Source organism: Lonchura striata, chromosome 14 (assembly GCF_046129695.1).
Source record: "Lonchura striata isolate bLonStr1 chromosome 14, bLonStr1.mat, whole genome shotgun sequence".
Classification (NCBI taxonomy): Eukaryota; Metazoa; Chordata; class Aves; order Passeriformes; family Estrildidae; genus Lonchura; species Lonchura striata.
The window spans coordinates 3,637,262-3,657,630 of NC_134616.1; the positions used below are offsets into that span (position 1 = coordinate 3,637,262).

The 20,369-nt window shown below is 40.1% G+C and overlaps 1 protein-coding gene across 1 annotated transcript in view; it reads right to left on the reverse strand.

Moving 5' to 3' along the window:
* Positions 1-3,668: 3,668 nt before the first annotated feature.
* KLHL4 (kelch like family member 4) overlaps positions 3,669-20,369 on the reverse strand; it is a 37,890-nt gene continuing 21,189 nt past the window's right edge. The window contains exons 5-11 of the mRNA XM_021531416.2: positions 17,611-17,823; positions 16,372-16,558; positions 12,607-12,831; positions 10,651-10,813; positions 7,851-8,063; positions 6,579-6,750; positions 3,669-5,288 (exon numbers count right to left, since the gene is read on the reverse strand). Of these exons, the coding sequence (XP_021387091.2) occupies positions 5,229-5,288; positions 6,579-6,750; positions 7,851-8,063; positions 10,651-10,813; positions 12,607-12,831; positions 16,372-16,558; positions 17,611-17,823 (1,233 nt within the window). The 3' untranslated portion in view covers positions 3,669-5,228. The remainder of the gene's footprint in view (positions 5,289-6,578; positions 6,751-7,850; positions 8,064-10,650; positions 10,814-12,606; positions 12,832-16,371; positions 16,559-17,610; positions 17,824-20,369) is intronic.

Genomic DNA, 20,369 nt, shown 5'->3' on the forward strand with positions numbered 1-20,369 from the left:
TGGTTCCCAGCAGATCATTAATATATTTGTGGTGTCTTAACTTCTCTACAGAGCATAGTCAAATGTCTCTGAGCTCGGATTTACCTTGAGATGACAGAAGTCAGTGAGGAATAGTTGCACCTTTAATTAAAGTATAGCAGAGGAAAAGGTCAGTTTCAAGTGCTCTAACACTTCACTTTCCCCGACATTTTTTCATTTATTGTTTTTATTTAGAGCTGTCTTATAAATGGTATAAAGCTGGTTGTAAATTAGTCTTTCTTTTCTGTAAGGAATAATTCATAAACTGGACTTTTTAATGTTTTCCTTCAGAACGTCTTTCTGAATTCTGGAAGTAGTATCATTGAACCATTTATAAATTGGAGGTGACAGGGTGAAATACATATAAAAGCAAGCTGTAGCTCTGTGTTTACAGAGAGGTTATGTGAGACTGCTGAATCCTGGAAAAGTTGTGTTCAGTATCTGGGAATATTCCCTGTTCCCTGCTCCTGTGGAAGGATGAAGCTTTATCCCCTAAAAAAAGAATTGTCAGGACTGTATGAAGTTTCCCTATCTTTCATGTAAAACACACTTGTATTCACCTCTGGCTCTGTTTCATGACTATCCTAGTATGGAAAAAGGGCAAACAGGGCAAAAACCTTTTTCTATTCTATTTCTAATCTATTTTATTGATGTTTTTAAGACCTATGGACGTGTCGGGTGCATTTGTAAATGGCAGAGCTGTGCAGTTTTACCCCACATCAGGAACTGCAGCTTGAAAACGTCTGGATGAAGTCAGGGGTGGGTGCTGGGGGCTGCCTGACTGCTCGATGGGCTAATGGACCAAAACAAACCCTTCTCTTCATCCACCTGCCCACATCGCTGGCTCTGCATCCCGACCTTTGCGGCCAGAGAAATGGGTTCCATGATTTGAGCTCGGCAAAATCAAACACGAACAGCTTTTGATTTCTGTTGCCCTGATCCTTAAGATTTTCTAAAGCTTTCTGAGTTTACATTCTCTTAGAAAACTTTCCCACACAATTTCTATAAACAACATATTGTTTTGCATTCCTTCATGGGGGTGGAGGAAGTTGATGTACTGGTGGTTTGTCCAATGTCATTGGAGAGGTGGCACGTTCACTCTCCAATCCACTGTCACCTTTGGAAAAGTATAAAAGTTGGAGTCAGAAAATAAACCTCCTTCTTTACCTTGCAAATAGCAGGTGGCTCACGTCGTGCTTTCACGTGTCCTGTAGTGACAGATTTCCATGTGCCAAAAGGCAGGACAGGCAGCAGGGCTGTGGGAATATTTACAGCAGGGGCTTTGTGTGCCTCGGTAACTTTGATTCCAAACTTTCCTGAGGAGCTCAGCAGTGTCTGTGTGTGCAGCAGATCCATAAGGCAGCTCCACTAACAAATGGAGGAGGCTCTTGAGAGTGTTAAAGAGTGGATTTATATATCGAGGATAAATATTACTACAAGGTAACCTCGTGTTCTCTTACAAAGAGCCAGGATTCTCCAAAAATTGTCACATAGCACCATCTTCTGAGCAGAGCCTGAATGGCAAACCGAGCCTGAGCTGAGCCGGAGTCTCGCTCAAACCCCCAGTGCTCAGGGCTGGGGCATGAGAAAAGTCTTATTCAATGTGCTGAGGAAGAGGACTCATTATTAAGAGATGGATCTAAGAGTTTCATGTGTGCCCTTAGGGAAAAATTAATGGGCAAACATCAGTCAGCTCTAAGGAAATCCACACTGGAATATCCCATGTGGAAAATGTAGTATGTGTGACCCTGTCAGGGAAAAAAATCTCATGTTGCTGCCTGGATTGAGTAAATCCTTATTAAATTCCTATAAACTCTGAATGTAGGCTCTTCACTCCTTGGTTTGTACAATTTGAAGACACCCAGAAATGATCAATTGAGGTTGTGGCTTAGTGTAGCTGTGTTATGCAAGAAATTAAAAGTTATATTCTATCAGGAAAATAATCTATTTTTATTGTAACAGCTGTAAATAACTCTAATACTGCTTTTCTCCAAGTATCACTGGTAAGTTGTGGGAAGGACTTTTCTGGGCTTATGTTCTTGGCGTGAAGATCTCCCACTAGACAGAAACAGGGTTAACATGTAGAGTTATCACCCAAACATTCAAATTCTCTTGCTTTCCTTCCTTCCACCTTCCTGTTACGAGACAAATTTCCTTTTGTGGAGTGCTGGTTTCCTTTCACATGGTTTTTCACTGCTGTACAAATAATATGGAAAAAAACAAAACAAAACCCTTAAAGTTCAGTACTAAACCCACCATATCCTTTCCATCCTTTCCCTTTTCCCCCTACCTGTATTTATCTTGGTGTTGTTTCTATAACAAGATGCAGCCTTAAAGTTAAAATTGAAGTACACTTGTTGCTGCAGCCTAGCCACAGAAATGAGACACAAACATGCAAATATTCACATGCTCTGCCTCAGAGATTGTGGCTCATGCTAGGAAGAGCTACTGAATTTATTAAACTGATAAATGGAGCTGCTTTCTGCAAGCTAGAAGTGTGACATATTTTTTCTGCCTTGTGTTATTTTTTACATAAGCAAACCTCATGACACGATTTCTTTAGAGAGCTGTAAAGAAATGCAAGAAGTGTTCTAATACTCCTTCTGAGCCTTTATTAAATTACAGAAATGGCAGGGTGTGTTTCGAGAGATATTTAAGGGGATTGTTTATATCTAAGTGTTTTCCCTAAGTGTTTCATGTCTTGTTTACTGATAGAGCATTTAATAAAACTTGCAAGCTGAGGAGGGGACAAAGGCAGGGGTGTTCTGTAGGGGAGTTCTGTGTCTTCTCTCAAATATTCTGTGTTTGGATTAAGGTACTATAGACTTTAACAGGTTTTTGGAGATGGATTTTTATTTATAGATATCTCAATTGGCTCAGGAGCCATGGCTGCTTTCTCTCACTTGAGGCTTCTGACTTCTTTTTCCCAAGAAAACTTCAAATTCGCTGCCAAGGCTCAGTGGGTCAGGCCCATTGGCATTGTCAGTCTGTCCTGATGTTGGCATCAATTGCACATTGTTTGTATAATTTTTATATTAGAATTTTTAAAATGAGCATTCAGTACCAGTGTTCTCCAAACACATGGGGCTGTGGTGGCTGCTGGCAGCAGAGATGTGCTGGTTTAGAAGAAAACCATGATTTAGAGCCTGAGTGAAAAGCATCAGTGACCCTCACCCTGCATCCACACAAATCCTTATTCATATAAAAGATTGTACATGGCTGCTGCAGGACCAAAGGAGGATGGCAAAGAATGGGGGGAAATGTTGGAATTGTTATTATTCATGTTTAAAAGTTAGTGTTTGCTGCAAGAAGATGTTCTGGGTAGGTGGACAGACAGATTCCCTGTGGACAGGGAGAGGAACAGCACCCACCTCCCCTCCCCAGCGCCACTGGGCAGAATCTCTGTCCGTGCTTGGCCCCCTGTGTTTGCTTCAGTCTTGATCTGCTGGGAAATTAAAATATTTCCTTCTTCTGATGTTACTTCTGGAACCCATGAGCCCATTTAGGGTTCATTCCCCATTTACTTGTCAGGGAGGTCTTTGTGAATATTTTGTTATTTTAGAGTACAAAAATGAGATTGCTGCTTCTGCATCTTCTGGTTTTGAAAGGATGCAAATTAAAACCGCAGAGTTGTTAAAATATAATCCAAATTTTCTTAGCAGAGAAAGTAAAGTTTATTTGAATGTAGCATGCTATATATAAACATAATTGATTTTTAAAGTTAAAAATGTTCTTCTTTTTATAAATATGCTTATGATATTTTTTTCTTTAGAGGCATTCAATAGGTTTAATACTATAAATTTGTTTTAAAATAGCATATTGCTAAAATCTGAAACCACAGTATTCTATCAAGAAAGTTGGCCTACACATTCAGAGATCCTTGTCTCTGTCCTGAATTTTCTGATACTGACAAAACAACAACATAACAAACACTGAGGTGGATATTGACCAAATATTGTGCTTTACAGCATAGAATATCTTACATACATTCTTTTTTTCTAGAATACACTTTCAGCATTTGAAATTATAAAAAATTTAATTAAAGCAAAACAGTAGAAATTGGCACGCAAAAAGAAGATATCATGCATGTGGAATACTATGTGCTGTTTTCAGGTGATCCTTTCCCTGTTTGTTCTTGATTTTTATCATTCCACAAATTCCAGGTAGAACATAAGCATGTTTACAGAGATGGTATCCAGTGTTACACAGTGGGAGTGGTTTTTTCCTTACCATTTTTCTACTGTACATGAGAGAAAGCTGGTAATCTTCAGCTGAGGTCAAAGATTGTCATATCAATATGATATAAAAATTTCATTTTGTAAGTTATATCCAAGGAATGTAATTGTGTGATTGTTTTAAAATTTGATGCATGGTTATTATCCCAAGAATAGTCAGATGAGTTTAACACATACTGACAGATGGTTCGTGGGCAAAGAGAAATCCATGAGTAACCTGACACACAGAGCAGCATTAAAATATCACAAATCTATGCACTGAAAATTATTGCAAATTATATTTGCATTATGTTTTGACAAGAGAGATTTCTTTCTGTTGGCACACAATAGGATAAAGGTACCTTAACCCTACTACTCTATTCAATGCACTGCTTAAAATGGATATTCTGCCACAGTTCTAGCAGTGCTGGATGGTAAAGAACAAACAAATTATCTGACTCTCTAATTTGATTTTGATTAATTTCTGATTATAGAAATTAAGTTACTTCTGCAGAGAATATTCTGTTGACAGTAATATTTAGGAGCAAATATTTCTTTTTGTGCAGCTCCCTGGTAAAGGTGTTTCATAGTAATTTTCATGTACTTAAAATATAAAAGCTGTTTTTATAAACTGTAGCATTCTTGATAACATAGAAAGGAAAAAAGTTTTTGAAATCTTATGCACATCTCTCACTGCTGCAAATTATAAATAATAGATACACTTTTGTAACAAACCTGAACCATTCAAACATTTAAACCATTTTACTGGATTTTACATATTAGGCATAACGGCATAACAAAGTAATTCACTTCTGCAAAGTTTTCTCATTTTTGTGATGCAGGAAGACACTTCTGTGCTGTAATGGTGTGATGGCTCAGGGATAAATATTGTCTGTAAGGGAGGGCTGCTCAGGTGTGTGCAGTCTGTACTGTCCTGGAAATGTTTCTTGACTTCTGAGACTCCACTCAGTTCAGTTTCATAAAAATTTACAGTCCTCAGGGCAACTTCACAACAACAACACATGCTCCAGCCCTGCCAATGTTGACAGGAACTTCCTAGAAAGGAAAAGAAAAAGGAAAAAGGAAAAGGAGGAAACATTTTTAGTAGCATCCATGGATAGGATGAGAAGAAATTACTTTCAGATTAACAGGAGAGCAATTTGTTTATTCAAACTGATGTAATGCTAAAAAAATTAAGTTTAACTAAGCTGTGAAAACACAATCTGAGCTTTTTGGCAAAATTCAAGGTGCAGTGTGGAGTTGTCCCCTTCACATGTTCAAAAGATCTTCTCATCCAGTATTCCAAAACCAGGGACTGTGTGGCTGCAAAAGGATCTTAGCAGTGCAGGGATTTCCTCTTGGCCTCAGTGTGGGGGGCCATAAATATCAAAGTCTGGAGGTGCCTCCAGAGGAGGGTATGGCTGACAAACACACAAGATCTACCAACACTGAATTTAAGCACTTAAAACCCAGTGATTTGTGCAAGCTGGTTTGCTTGCTCATGCATTCCCTCCACCCCTCAGTCTGAAAGGTTTTACGTGGTTATCTTTCAGGAGAGGGAACTGATATTTTATTTAAGCCCACCTACAGTACTGCTGCATCCCGATGTGTCGCTTTTCACCAAACTGGCGATAATTTCGCGGTTATTTAGGTGGAATTATTCCTAGCTGCAGGAATCTCAGGGTCTGTGGTGTCAGGATGACCCCAAGAGTCTAAAAGTCCTCGTTTCCTACCCTGCAGCCAAAGAAGGAGTCTGAAATGCGTAGGGTGGGCTTCTCAAGGTTGTTTATTTTCCCTTATCTAGAACATTCTTTCTCTGACCTGCTGAGCTCCATCTAGCAAGAAGGTCATGGCATTCTCCATGCTGCCTCAGGTGGCATTTACATCTTATATAAAAAATTACGTGTACTATGTTTACAATATTGTGCCAATATCTATCACTTATGTTGGACAGTGCGTCTCTACCTTAAACCAATAGAAAAGTGTCACCATGAGAGCAAGACATGGAGGACAGGAAGGAGAAGAAGGCCAGGACACGTCAAAATCTCTCCATCTTGACCTCCCTGAATTGTAGTCTAAAAGCTCCAAAATTCTACTTTTACACCCTGTGTTAACTCAACTATTATATTAGTCAAACCCTTGTGGTTTGTAATTCCTCATACCAAGTTGACAGTTTTTTCCATGGGCTAAAATCAAAGCCACAGGTGTTGTTGACTTCTTGCTAAGGTCTCTGAGCCCCCCGCCAGGGTCTGGAGCCAGTCAGGGCAGCCAGAGGGATGTGCTGGACTCTGGCACGGGAAGAGCCCCTGTCCTTTCTGAGGATCACATCCCCTGTGTTCCCATTACCTCTGTCCACTCGTTGTTCTGAGCATCGTAGGACTCCACGGTGTCCAGGTAGGAGTGGCCATCGTAGCCCCCCACTGCGTAGAGCCTGTCCCCCAGGGGACAGATCCCAACCGCGTCCCGGGGCACGCTCAGAGGGGCCACGGTGGTCCAAGCATCTGTTTTGGGGTCGTACCTAGGAAGTGTGGGGATCAAAATCAGAATAATGCATGGTAGAGACACGATTCAGGTTTAAACTGCTGATATTCGCTTGTTTTCTCACGAATATCCTGCTGATTTCATTTGTTTTCTCTAGTGACTAAATCAAAAACTGAATCACATCTCAGTTGTACTCGTTGTTGTATGAGTACAACTGAGATGTGATTCAGTTTTTGATTTAGCCACTAGAGGGGCCTTCAAGCACACAGAAAATACCCCTGTTTTCACTTTTTGACTACAATCTCTCCATTTCAATTACATTAAGCCATGAATATATTTTAAGCACAAATGGGACCTGAGGAAATGATAGTATGGCCACCAGTTGACTCAGCAAAGTTAATTTCAATAGTTTATCATTTTCTTCCTCCATAAAGCTTTTGGTTTTTTGTTTATTGTCAGAATTAACGTTTTCAGAGATATTTACTATAAAAGAAGTCAAATATCTTGTGTAGTAGCTCTAAGTTTCTCACATGAAATGAGAAATGTGTGAAATTTGTGGCAACATCTTACATTAATATTGATTTTACTTCTGATCTATTCCAATATAAATTGCAGTGAATTCCAGGTAATTCCTGCTGTACCCCATCTAACTGAGAACAAAATTTGGCCATTGCTGTTCACAGCAGGGTTTAACACCTGATAAGTTTTCCTTTCTTTACCCCAAATGACAAGACTCTGTGATATTTCTTATATTTTTACAACTTTTATCAGTATCAGTCAAATTACTGGAAGAACAACCGAAAAGTGTTTCATTCCTACAGCACATGGCAAAAGCAGCCTAAACCTGAGTTCTGGCATTTGAGAAATAGAAAGGACACATGTTGAATTTGTCTCACTACTTCAGTTGTTTTTACCTGGCTCTTAGGAAGCTCAGGTAGAAGGGAGGAATTTGCTGCTGAGGTTTAATACTTCTGTTATCACAAAAGTATTGGAAATCAGTTATTCTTGCTCAAAATATTATTTAAAAAAGGCATAATATATTTTACAAACACAACATTCCAATTGTGAAGAGAATTTATTCTAGAATCCCTTCCCAGGAAGTAAGCAGAAAAGGAAAAAAGCAAAATAATTTCTTACCTCTCTACGCAGTCGGAGAGGCGGGAGCAGTGGTTGGAAGCAGGAGCATCGTGGCCTCCCACGGCGTACAAAAACCCATTGTAGGTGGCCACACCAACACCACCTCTCCTCTTGGACATGGAGGCACATAAACTCCACTTGTTTGTGTGAGGATCAAAACACTCCATGGATTTCAGGCAGGAGCTCCCGTCTCGCCCACCAACTGCGTACAGCCTGGGAGAGCAACCCACAAACACAGAAACTATTTCAGTCTTTATTCTCCCACTAATAAGAACTTTGTCTGGCTGACTTCACTCAGACCACTTCAAAATTGTCATTGTTTGCTGCGCCCTGGAACTTCCTTTGCTCAAAGGCAAACATGTTAGATGAAGTTACATTCTTCACTTCAAGCAGCCACGTATGAAAATGAAGCTTAAAAATTCATGTCAGGTTCTCTAAATGTGAGCCAATAGTAAGAGTTGAATTGAAAGATGCTGCATATGTTTGAAACATATGGAAGCATTCTCTGGGACAGGGTTACAGAACATTTGACATTACACTAAAAGTTTTTTCCTGTGTAGTTAATTTTAGTAACTTGAATATATATCAAAAACATATATAAAACATATTGTAAATATATTTTCCTCTGAGTCTGTATTCAAGAAAATCTGCTGGACAGAAGGTAACATTTTGTGTCATCATATCTGCTCATCCCAAAGGCACTTAGCAAACAGAGATTTAAACAACTGATGTCGGGGCAATTTTTAGGAATAAATTGTGGTAATCCCTGCTAAAAAACATCAGGGGTTTTGGCTTTTTGTCAATGAATTTTCCAAAGCCTGAACTTCTTTCCAGTCTCAAGCTAACTGGGATGCTGCTGGAATAAGATGGAATGTAATAGAAGGTGTGTTCAGGTCTTAAATGTGCTGGCTTTTCTGCTCCCTTTCAGACCCTTGTCATTGTTTTCTGCCATGAAATTGAATTTATTTAGTGCAGCTTATTAGAGACCTAGGGAAATGTCTTGCCCAGAGTAAATCACATAAACTAGATCAGCTGAATTTTCCTTTAGAAGTGCCTGTTTTATTCCAGAGACTTAAAAAGCTTTCAGACTTCTCTGATGCATATTTTAACTAGAAGATTCTTTTATTCACCATTAGAATAATAAAAAATCCCCAGCTCTCTCTCTCCTAATATTTGTTCTCTTGATAAAATTGAGTTTGGTTGTGCAGTCTATTGTCTGATTCATACAAAACTTGAGGCTTTGATTTCTTTTCTTTTCACATCATGCCATTGATACAGCCTGCTTGTTTACACAGCTTTCACAGGGCAAGGAAATCTCTGTATATACAGAGTGATTGGTTGGGATCCTTTGTTTTCCACAACATGTCTACAAACACAGTGGTGTTTCCCATTCTCCAAGGAAAAGACCAAATACAGCATTATTGACTGATACTTTCAATGGACAATTTATTGGTCCAAAAGCGTTGCTCCACAGATATGTAAAGGCTTTTCTGGTGTGGTTAAACAGGAAAAAATATGCTTTGGTTCAGGGAAACAGGAAAAGGAGAAGCATTCTCTTGGTTGGAGCGCAGCAGTAGCACTGAGTGATGGACATTTGATCTCCTGGTGTGCCAGAAATTACATCAGCAGACTAACAGACGTGATTTAAGCCCTGCTGGAGACAGTTTGTATCAGCAATGATTGAGAACAGAGTCGGGATCAGGCTGATTTCCTCTTTGACCAAGTGGTTTCCTGCATGTTGTTGCTGTGGAAGGCACCAGGAGGAGTTTCTGGTGGAGTTTCTGCTGAGAACCTTTCCTCTGAGGTACAGCAGGGACCTGGAGAGGCACTTCTGCCTCTCTTGGACTTCTGAGCTGTGATTTGAATCCTGCCTTGTATGAATGCAAACCCCCAGCTTCCATTTGCAAATACCCCTTTGCTGACATCATTGTTTCTGCTTTTTATCCTTCTCTTTCTGGGAATTTCCAAAGTGCTCAGGGAAGCCAGTGGCAAAAGGTTCCAGGTAAATGCAGTTGTCTGTCTGTAACTGAGCGTTCCCAGCCCCTACAGACTGCTAAGAGCTTCCCACAGGGTTAAATAAGAAATGTTGGCTCAAACCATATCTTCCATAACCTGAGGCTTTTTACAAGGTTTTTTTTAAGATGCACAGAGTTGTCTGCTCCCATGTAAAAGGGCTTGAGTGGCTTTAGCATCTTAACAGAATGTTTAAATACATTAACACTTGATTTTGTGTGTTTAAGCAAGAGATGGAGGGTGCAGCAAATCTGGATAGGATAAGATTTATAAGAGGCTAATGCCTAATTAATAAACTCATCTAATAAAGTCAAACATAATTCATAAACTCATCTTCTTTCTACTAAACACACCATGCAACTTCAAGGTTTTAAAAATTGGCTGTGAATTTGTATGACAAAGGAAAAACTTTGTTTCCATAAACATTGTCTATTTAGACACAATGATTTTAAAATATTAACATAAAATTAGACTATTTATTTAAGTAGCTGATTTTATATCCCCATATGTTATATTCTAGGTAAAATTCTGATGTGCATGTGATAACGTTTTCACATTGCTACGATTTAAAAGGGCTGAAATGATTTACAACCTGACTGCAAGCCCGCAATCAATTTACCACACAGCAGAGGAAAGGCTTTCCTTTCTTATTTCTACGCATTACATTTTTCTCCTTGTTTCCTTGAGGCCATTAATAACCATGAGCCTGAGAATAAAATGTGAGGAGCTGCGTTTGCAGGGAAGGAAGCAAAGGAAAGCCCAGAGAGAGGTTTTCCTGTTGCCTTACTTGCTGTTGAGCGCCGCCACCCCGACGGTGCTCCGTGGGGTGGACATGCTGGCCACGTAATTCCACTGCCGCGCCTGCGGGTCCCAGCGCTCCACCGTGTTCAGGTAGCTCCAGCCATCGTGGCCACCAACTGCATACATTGGTCCTTCAAGCATTGCTACTCCTTGGGAGACAGAATTAGGGACAAATTATCTCTTGGTTTCAGTGACCAGCGGTGAGCTCATTCCGCACGTTAATTCCCTTTGTGCAGATAAGCAATTTCGGCTGGTATTAAGCGATCTGAAAGCTGCCTTTTCATTTGGAAGAATAAACAGAGATAAACAAGCACTTCATATACAGTGCTCTTCTAAATAACCATTATCTTTTGCCAAAAGATTATAGGAAAGCTGCTTTAGTTCTGATGTTCTCGTCTTGGACTTTTATCTCTTTCACTTCTGGTGACCTTGCTCTGAAACACATTTGAGTCCCTAACTGGGAAATGATGTTATTCTCCTACAAAAAGGCAAAACTCGAGTCAGGCAATGAAAAATATGCCCAAACCAACAGCCTCTCCCAATTCTGAGCCAGCTGAAGCTCTGTAGTGCTGCCAGCACGAAGCCTGGATGGGTGGGTAGCTGGCTGTCCTCACCAGCTAAAGCACCACAACATTTTAATGCCTTTTGGATAACAGCTGGCTCCTATCTGCTGTCCTTGAGGCACAGGAGAGCCAGCTTGGCTGCCACTGCAAACCTCTGTGTGGACAAATCCTGGGCCATTGTGCTTCTCCAGAGAAGGGCTTTGGTGCCTTCCCTTTGGGAGCTGCTGCTCTTTGCTCCCTTTGTTAGGTGAGGCAAATATTTCAATCCAGCAGCTTAAAAGTTCTCTAAATCTGTCTTTCAGGCCTAAATATACATGGCCTGATTTCTTCAAAAGCTCCACAGAATCTCCCTGAAGGTAATGGGGACTGTAAGTGTGAGGCAGCTTTGTAAGCCAGGCACAGATTGAAGCCAAACTTTGGGCACTCCAATTTATGGCTGTGACCTACTTGCTGGGGAGAATTATGCCCCTGCAGTCAGGAATTATACAGATTTCAATGCAAATTATTTCATCTGTTTGGTCTTCTTCCCCTTTGCCACCTACTAGTATTTGGTTTCATAAATTTTCTGCTCCAGCTAGTAAGAACCCTACACAACCCTTTCTCTGTCAAGCAGTGGAGAAGGTGACATGGGCCACAATGGTTTGCCAAAAAATTCTGGATCAATCTTCCTCTATTTTCCATAAAAATAAAAATATTCGATGGCATTTGAAATTACTGATGATTTTAAGCAATACCTGTTTCTGTAACTTCAGAGAAGCCAGTTTTTTCATAAGGCCTGGGATATATAAATTGTTCAGAAATCATCATATTCCTTCTGTTACAATCTGTAAACTTAGCCTTATTTTTTATAGTTCTAGAAATAAATTCTAGATTTCATATGCAGTAAAAAACCCATAGATATTAAGCCATGGCAGAACTTTGTAAAACATCTTGTAATTACAACATTAGAACTGGTGAAGTTGTATTTATTTCCATACACTGTTTTCTTCAGTGTGGGTAATGCCCTGCTCTGAGTTACAGAGGTGGTTGATACCTCTGGGCTTAATTCATAATTAAAAAAAAATAAAATAAAATCAGGTTGTTATTGTATTATAAACGTATCCTTTGACCATTAAATCATGTGAAGTTATTTTCACTATAGCTTATATTTTGGAATTTCCTATCAGCAAAATTAACCCTGGAAGACCAGTGCTAGTTAGGTGAATACTGAATAAAACCATAAAATTATGGCAATGGGCAAATCTCTCTTTGAGAAACATCCCCTGCAAACATTGCTGCGTGTCACTGAATGCTGTTAGAAGTTTTCTCAGCAGTGTTGGGGTCAACCAAACCCCGCTGTGTGTGCAGGGAGGCATTTGCAGAGGCACAGCCCCTCTTACCCAGGCCGTGCCTGTGCGTTGACATCGGGGGCATCACGGTCCAGGCCTTGGTGACAGGGTTGAAGCACTCAACGATGTTGGAGGTTTTGAGCCCATCCCTGCCCCCCACGATGTAGAGCTTGTTGTCAATCACTGCAACCCCAAACTGCAGCCGCCGGCCATTCATGGTCCCAATCTGGATCCAGCTGTTGGTCCTGAGGTCGTATTTCTCAATTGTGGTGGTGCCTGTGAAAAACAGATACAGACATGCAGGGAGCAGTGCCCAGCAGGCAGCAGCCAGCTCAAAACACGAGTCAATTATAAAATATTGAAATTTTGTGCATGAGGTGTTGCTGGGAACTTCTGTGTCAGAATCTGTGGTATTGATGATTCCGAGATTATAGAAAGTCTCTTTCAGCCCCACTGCCAAAGAAGTTGTAAATCATCTGTGATGGTTTTCAAGGTTGTTTATTCTTGCTTATCTATAACATGTTCTGTCTGACCTGCAGCAGGTCTGCCCTCAGTGGGATGTTGCAAACATTAAATACCAGAAACTCCCTGGGCTGGATTTACAATAACGTGCCAATATCTGTCACCTATGTTGGCCAGTGTGTCCCCAGCCTGAACCAACAGAAAAATGCCAACACCACAGTGAGACATGGAGGGCATGAAGAAGGAGAAAAAGGACAAGGCACACCCAATTTCCTCCATCTTGACCCCTTTTGACCCCTTATATAGAATCCTAAAATTTTACTTTTGCACCCATGCCACACTTAATTATTACCTATATCAAACACTCAGAGCTGGTAATTCATCCTGTAAGATTGCAAACTCTTTTCCATGGCCAGAGATCACAGCCAGTGTCTCTGGGGTCTCTGTCCAGGGGGTTCCTGACCCCTGCCAGGGTCCCAGACCTGCCAGGGCAGCCAGAGGGATGCCCTGGACTCCCACATCTCCCCCTCCGTTTTTTGAACCAAGTGGACTCCCACACTTCTGTTCTCATGTGAGAGCTAATGAGAAAACTGCATTAATTGCATACATGGTTGGCAAGTCTATGAGAATATACTGGTGGCAAGAAATGGAGAATTAAATTGTGTCACTTTTTGTAGCACTGCAGATTTTGGAGGCGAGTTAAATCTGTTGCTTAAATACCATGAGAGTAGGGGGTTTGTGGGTTTGCTTTGGGGTTTCTTTATATTCTGTATGAATACAGTGCCTCACAACAATCTACTCTTTAACCACGTTTGGGCCTGAAGTGTCAGAGATATTAAAACCACCCTGTATCTGTCTGAGGAACTGGAGAAGCACCTTCAGCAGTCCCGTGGCTCTTTTCCCTTTGAGGATGGAGTCAGGCAGGAGGCAGGGCTGTGTGTGAGTGCACACCTGCTTCCCACAGGTATCTCCCCTGAGGCTCACCTGTGCAGCAGCCCTGCAGCAGCTGCCTGCCAAATTTTCCATTTCTTTCAGGTCACTGGTCCTGCAGTAAGATTTTCCTGAATCCCTTCCTAAGGCAGGAGCTCTCTGCCATTCAGACTGACACTTCTCCACACGCTGGCTCCCACCATCACTCAGGAGCCATAATTGCTCCTCTGAGAGCTGCTGAGCACAGCGAGGCCACGGCTCAGTAAGATCTGAGGCAGAATTGCCACTGCACCCTGGAGCTCAAATTCAGCTCAATCAAAGGCATCCAGATGAGGAAAATACAGCTGATTTCTTGTTCCTTGACTGGGATTTGAGACCAGACAAGTGGTGTTTTGGAGATAACAACAGGCAGTTTGTGGCTAAGAAATTATTTTTACAACAGGAAAACAACCATGCAATAAAGCAAAAAAGAAATGTAGGATTTGGTTTAGAGTGCTGGTATAGATCACCTGATGCACTCCAAAAATTCAGTGAAATAAGAGTTTATCTCATGCTGTCTTTTCTCTTATCTATAAGTTTTTCCACAGGCATAGGTTGAGAAAGAAACTACCAGCCCCATCTGCAATAAAAGACAGAAATTCTGTTTTCCCCCCTTTATTCAGCGCAGCTGGGTTTCTTTGCCTGTTCTTTCCATCTTGTCATTCTGTTTGCTGCTCTTTGCTTTGATTCTTCCTCATTTATTCTATGTTAATATGTGAGTGCCCCAAAGTTCTCCACTTCAAAGGAAATCTCTCACACTAACTACAGCACGGGGAAAATGCAGTCAGGTTTAAGTGTGTTCAGCCATACCCTGTGGGCTGTAATTTTTACAGAGGCTCCATGATTTGAAAGTCACAAAATCTAACGCGGTTTAGGCACTTCCCCATTCTTCAAAATTCCGGTCCAAAAGTACCTCTTTGATCTTCTTTTGATCGTTGGAATTTGAGATTTGTCTTGGTATTGCACCTGAGATAAGCACAAAGGCAAAGCTGGCACTGCCTGGTGTCTGCCTTTATCACAGGCAGTGTGTTCTTGCCAGGGGTGGGAGATGCTCCCTGCTCAGAGCTGCTCCTCCAGGGCATCCTGGTCTCTCTCTGCTGTTCCTTTATCTCCCAGACCCCAAATCTGAGCCAGAGCTGTGCAGGACAGCAGGAGGAGAGGAAGTGCTGCTCTTCTGACCCATCAAAAGGCAAAAGTGCAAACAATTGGCTTCACTCCAAGGCAAGAAGTAAGAGTAAGCACCAAGAGGAAGTGCAGATGTTGACTGAAATAGCCCCTTCTTTGCTAGGAAAAAAATTATTGGAAAATTGTGGTTTTATTTTAGGAGAAGATACTTTAAAGACTACCTGATTGTCTGATATAATTCATAAATACTCAGTATCACTAATGAATCTGCTTAATTGCAGCAGATTAACTCCAATTTGCTAAATTGTCCTAGGAATGAATGTTTTCGTGTTGTGCTGGATGAATGTGTATTCTGCACTTGATTTGATTGCAGAGATAGGGAGGTAGCTCTGCAAGGTCTCTCATGTGAGGAAAAATCAGTCGTCAGCAGCTTTTTGTAAACCATGAAATGGATTATCCTCTTTGTGATGCTATTAAAAGTGAACTCACACAGCTAAAAGTAATTCTGTGCTGCAAGTTGCTAGACTTTAAACTAATTAGAGTTCTCTGGCTCCAAGCTGTGGGTTTGAAGTTCAGGTTCCTGGAGAAAATTGATATTCTGCCTCCTAAATAGAATAGTGCAATGTTTAAAGCTGTAACCCGATTGCAGCTGTGAAAATCAAATAATAGAAACTGGAATATATTTATAATAATTAACTTTCGACTACAAACCTGGAAAAAAAAAAAAAACAACTGTGTTTGAAATCCTGAAAAAGCTGCATTCATGAAAAATATAAATCTTTCCACCTGAAATGTTCTAATAAGGATTTATAAGCATTAGGTAAGAGTTCTCTGTAGTTCAGTGAAGCTTTTGGTTTTATTTTTCTGCTTCTTTGAAATCAAAGTTTCTTAATTTGTCAGAATATAGACCACAAGGTTCAATATTAAACAAATCTTGAAACATTTTAAATATTTAATTTTCCTTCTGATTTGTAATTTCAACTATTTTTTGCAAAAATTCATACCAAGTTTAATCTTAAAAATCACCATATGATTCCAACTTCTTTAGTCTGCACCTAAATATGAGTTAATTGTTTACAAATGTGATTCTTGCAAGATGAAAGCATTCCTGACAGGTAGGACTCTGTTATGTGATTATTTTCTTCTTTTTTACCCCTAAATTGATGTTTTCCTATGGGAAATATTTAACTAAATGTCATATATTCCCTAGGTGTCTGTAATACAATTAATTAATCCAATCAAATTAACTTGTGGGCTTACCTTTGGTGGCATCCATGCCTCCCACAGCATAAAGGGCACCCACTGTGGATTTTCTGGGCTTGGTTCGAGGGCTCTGCATCATGGAGCGTCTCTCTGGCAGCAGGTGGTACTTCATGGCCTCCATCAGAAGTTTCTGACACTCAAGGTCATCTGCAAACATTGGGCTGTTTTCTAGATCAGCCAGTAGCTAAGAAATAGGAGAGAAAAGCATCTTGATATACAGCTAAATCATTAAAATTGCATGTACTTGAATAATTAAAGTATTTGTAGCTACAAATACTCATTTTAAGTTCACCACTCTCTTGTGCTTTGCTGGGAATTCTGCTTTGATGCAAGCAAAACTATATAAAGGTGCAGGGGAAAAGTCTGTGAGTGTGATGGCTTTGATTAATTTTTTCCTACCTCTTTCTTTTAACTCTTAGAAAAGGCTCAAATCAGAAATTTGTAGTATTGCATATACTGTATACTCCTCTATACAAAACTCACATGAGTAAATAAATCTACCACAGAGTACTGGACATCTCTGTGAATATTAGAAGATACTAAATGTATTTAAAATTAAGTGTGTATGGTACTTTTATATGTTATTCAAGGTAGAATATTTGCAGCATCAGTCATGCAGATTCATAAAGTGTCCTGACTGACAGTCTCAATATTCTATATGCAGTTTTGAGGAAATATAAAGATTCCTCTATGGCACAGACACAGCAGTGTCACCTTTCTGTAAAACAGACTGTCCAGCTCTGGAACTTGATGGATGAATTGTCTTTTTCAGAATTAAGGGACAAGTAATGTCAGTGCTCAGAACTGTCAGCAATAATTTAGGCCCTTTTATATTTGTCTGCTTTTTATGGTAATAAAGAAAGAAGCATTGTGGCTTATCTGTCCTGCAGTTTGATAAATCTGAAGAATTATCTTTGCATGTTATCTAAATTGCTGTTCTGTTAGAGGAGAATTATTACAACCCAAGGAAGGAACACTTGGCTTTTGGAATAGACTGGCATTTTTTAGAGGTAATTCTGAGCCTGATAATCACACTGGCACTGGAGGATTTATTTTCATCTGTGCTTAAAAACAATGAAGATATATATCCTATATCATCAATAAAATTTAAAAGGGTGAAAAAATACCAATTATCTCCAGTCCCAGCCAGACCCTTTCCACAAAGCTCTCCTCTCTGCCTACAGGATGCCCAAGAGAGGCATTTCAGCTGGCAGAGTTAACCCTTCATATTCCTACCTGGGGTGGCAGCAGGGGCAGTCTGATGTAGGACAGGAGCATCCCCAGGTCCCGCTGGCGGTTCTGCAGGTCGTGCCTCACCCACATCATCAGGGCCTGGAAAATCGCCTCCTCGTCCGGCACGTTGATGTCGTCGCTAGACAAGAGCTTGGCAATTTCATTAGCTGGGAGCAAAAGAAATTCCTGGTTTTTTATTACTTCTATGAAGTGTTCCTAAAAATAAAAGAAGATTCGAATGCACTGGTGATTTTCACAGGTAGAAATAAGTTTTTCTTAGATAATGTAGGCTTTGTGAATATTTCAGTCCTGTTCCTTCCACAAGATGGAGAAATGCTGTGGATGCTCTAAAGACCACTGAATGTCCTTCTACCATTTAAAGGAAATTTTTGTTGCTTTTTGCTGCCCTATTCTTGCAGAACTGAGGAATAATGCTCATTCTCACACCATCCTGCTGCAGATGTCTTTGTCCTGGCTTAGGGATTTGCCACTGGCACTTTCGTTCATCAGTGTGATCTTAGCTCTGTGGCTTGAAAGAAATACTATTTGAAGATAAAATGTGCATTTTAGAAATGCCAAGTGGGCACTCAAATAAAATGTGTCCCTTCTGTTGCAGATTCAAAGGTTTTCAGCCAAATAAACCAAAACCTTCCAATCCTTTTGCAATGAGCTGTGCCAGCTGTTGGCTGTGTGACTGTGCTCTTAGGGCAAGAAAATCCAGCAAAGGAAACTCAGCTCACTTTTCCAACAGCACTGTTTGGGCAATACAAAGTTGGATAAATCCCAAGGAAGGGTTCTCAGCCTTTTAGCTACTGCTGTGATAAAACTCCCCAACTCCAGAAGTGACCACATGTGTTAAATACCTAGGGTCTTTCATAGAATTATTTTTCATTTTAAAAATATATTGTACAATTGAGTTACAACAATATCAGTGTTGATATCAATATATAGGATATAAATATATATACTATCTCTTTCCTTATCAAATTCCAAAGGAAAAAAGAAATTTGATGAAGAGAGAGAGGGGGTTATGTTACTTCCATGTAGAAATTCATGACTGAATTTGAAATAGAATTTCTATTTCTGTATTTCCTATAATTAATATATCTTCTTTAGGAACCAGGTTGAAATAGGGCAGTTGAAGAAATTTTAGTAACTGATACTTTATTTTTTGTTTCCAGCAGTTTCTTCACTTTCTGTAACTCTTTTCAAGTGTAGCCAGGATGCAAACACAGAAGTATCAGTGATTAAAGGAGATGTCAACTTTGGTCTGTTATGCATATCCTGCTTTAATATTTGTGACATTCAGGGAACAGGGACAGGAAGGCCAGTCCACTTCTAGTTACAAATATAGCCCAAGTTGTTTATCAGAACGAGCTCTATCTGCACGAAAAGATACCAGGCAGGAAATTGTTAATACTCTGCCTCAGTGGCCAAAATATTGCAGGGGAAGGTCCCCATTGTGTCTGGTTTTATTGAATGGATCTGGTGTTTACAGGAGAAAAGGCAATGGGCTCTATATTTACAGGACAACTTTCTAGCCTTTCCCCTAATTCCATGTTTTCACCAACATGAAACAAACCTGAAAGTTTTATTTATCCCCCTTCACAATGTTCATGTGTTTGTGCACTGTTAGGATCTCCTGTTCTCCAAAGTATTTTTGTAATATCACTGCAAGGGTTTGAAATAGATTTTTATTTCAGAGGTGCAGTTTCCTCCTCTCTTTCTAAGCTGTCAGTAGCAAATGTGGTTCAGCATTTTCAGTCTGTTCCATGCAAGGACAGGAGGTGGTAGAAATTGTTTTCAAGGAAAATAATATCAAACTTATGTCCAGTGCTGCTGAGTGTCACAGAGTCATCATGATCTTTCATTTTAGGAGGTTCTTAATGACTTAACTCTCAAATCTGTGACACAGGGTTTCAAAAAAAAAATAGAGGTTTAACTTGTGGGAAAGATTGGAGGATTCAAATGTTTTAAAAACTATAGACAAAAATTATTGTCATAATCTCTTTGTTGTTTATTGTCTCAACATCTCTTACTGTCATAAAATCATCAATCCAACCCTATGATTTTATTTCAGTTTTGCAGAAATCTGAACCATAATTTTAAATTCCTGAAGCTGCCCCCCACATTCTCACACTGGTGGGAGGAAAGAAGCAACAGCAGAGGGGGATTTCCTGATTTTGGATGAGTGTAAAAAGGTTTGGAGCAGCAAGGACAACACTATTTTACACAGGCTGGGCAAACCTCTATCTTAAATGCCCCATTTCAAATTTGGGAATGCAAAGGGGGTGTGACTGCTGCTAAACAAAGCTTTCATTGCTGTGACAGGGCCTCCTCCAGCAGGTGCAGCATCCCCTGCTGCAGGGCTCTCAGCATCGTGGAGCCTCTAAACCACCTCTGACTTCTCCCTCACATTTCAAGCAGAAAGCTGCCATGGGTCTCCTAGCAAGTAGCTCTTTTTATATCTATTTAGCTGTAGCAGTTGCCATTCTTTTTGTGTGTTTTAAGCTGTGATAGCACATCTTGTTGCCCTGAATATTTATCCCTCCATTTGGTTTCATAGCAAGTTATCTCACTTCTCTGTTTCCCATGCTCTGAATATTCATTTCTTGCTTTGAGCCAGAGGAGGATTATGTTCCAGTCAGGGACGTGCTTCTTTTTAGCATTCGGAATCTTTCCAATACATTCTTTATTTTGACTCTTTTTATGCGTGTCTCACCTTAAAATCAGCTTTAGGGTTTTCTGTGTGTGGAATCAAA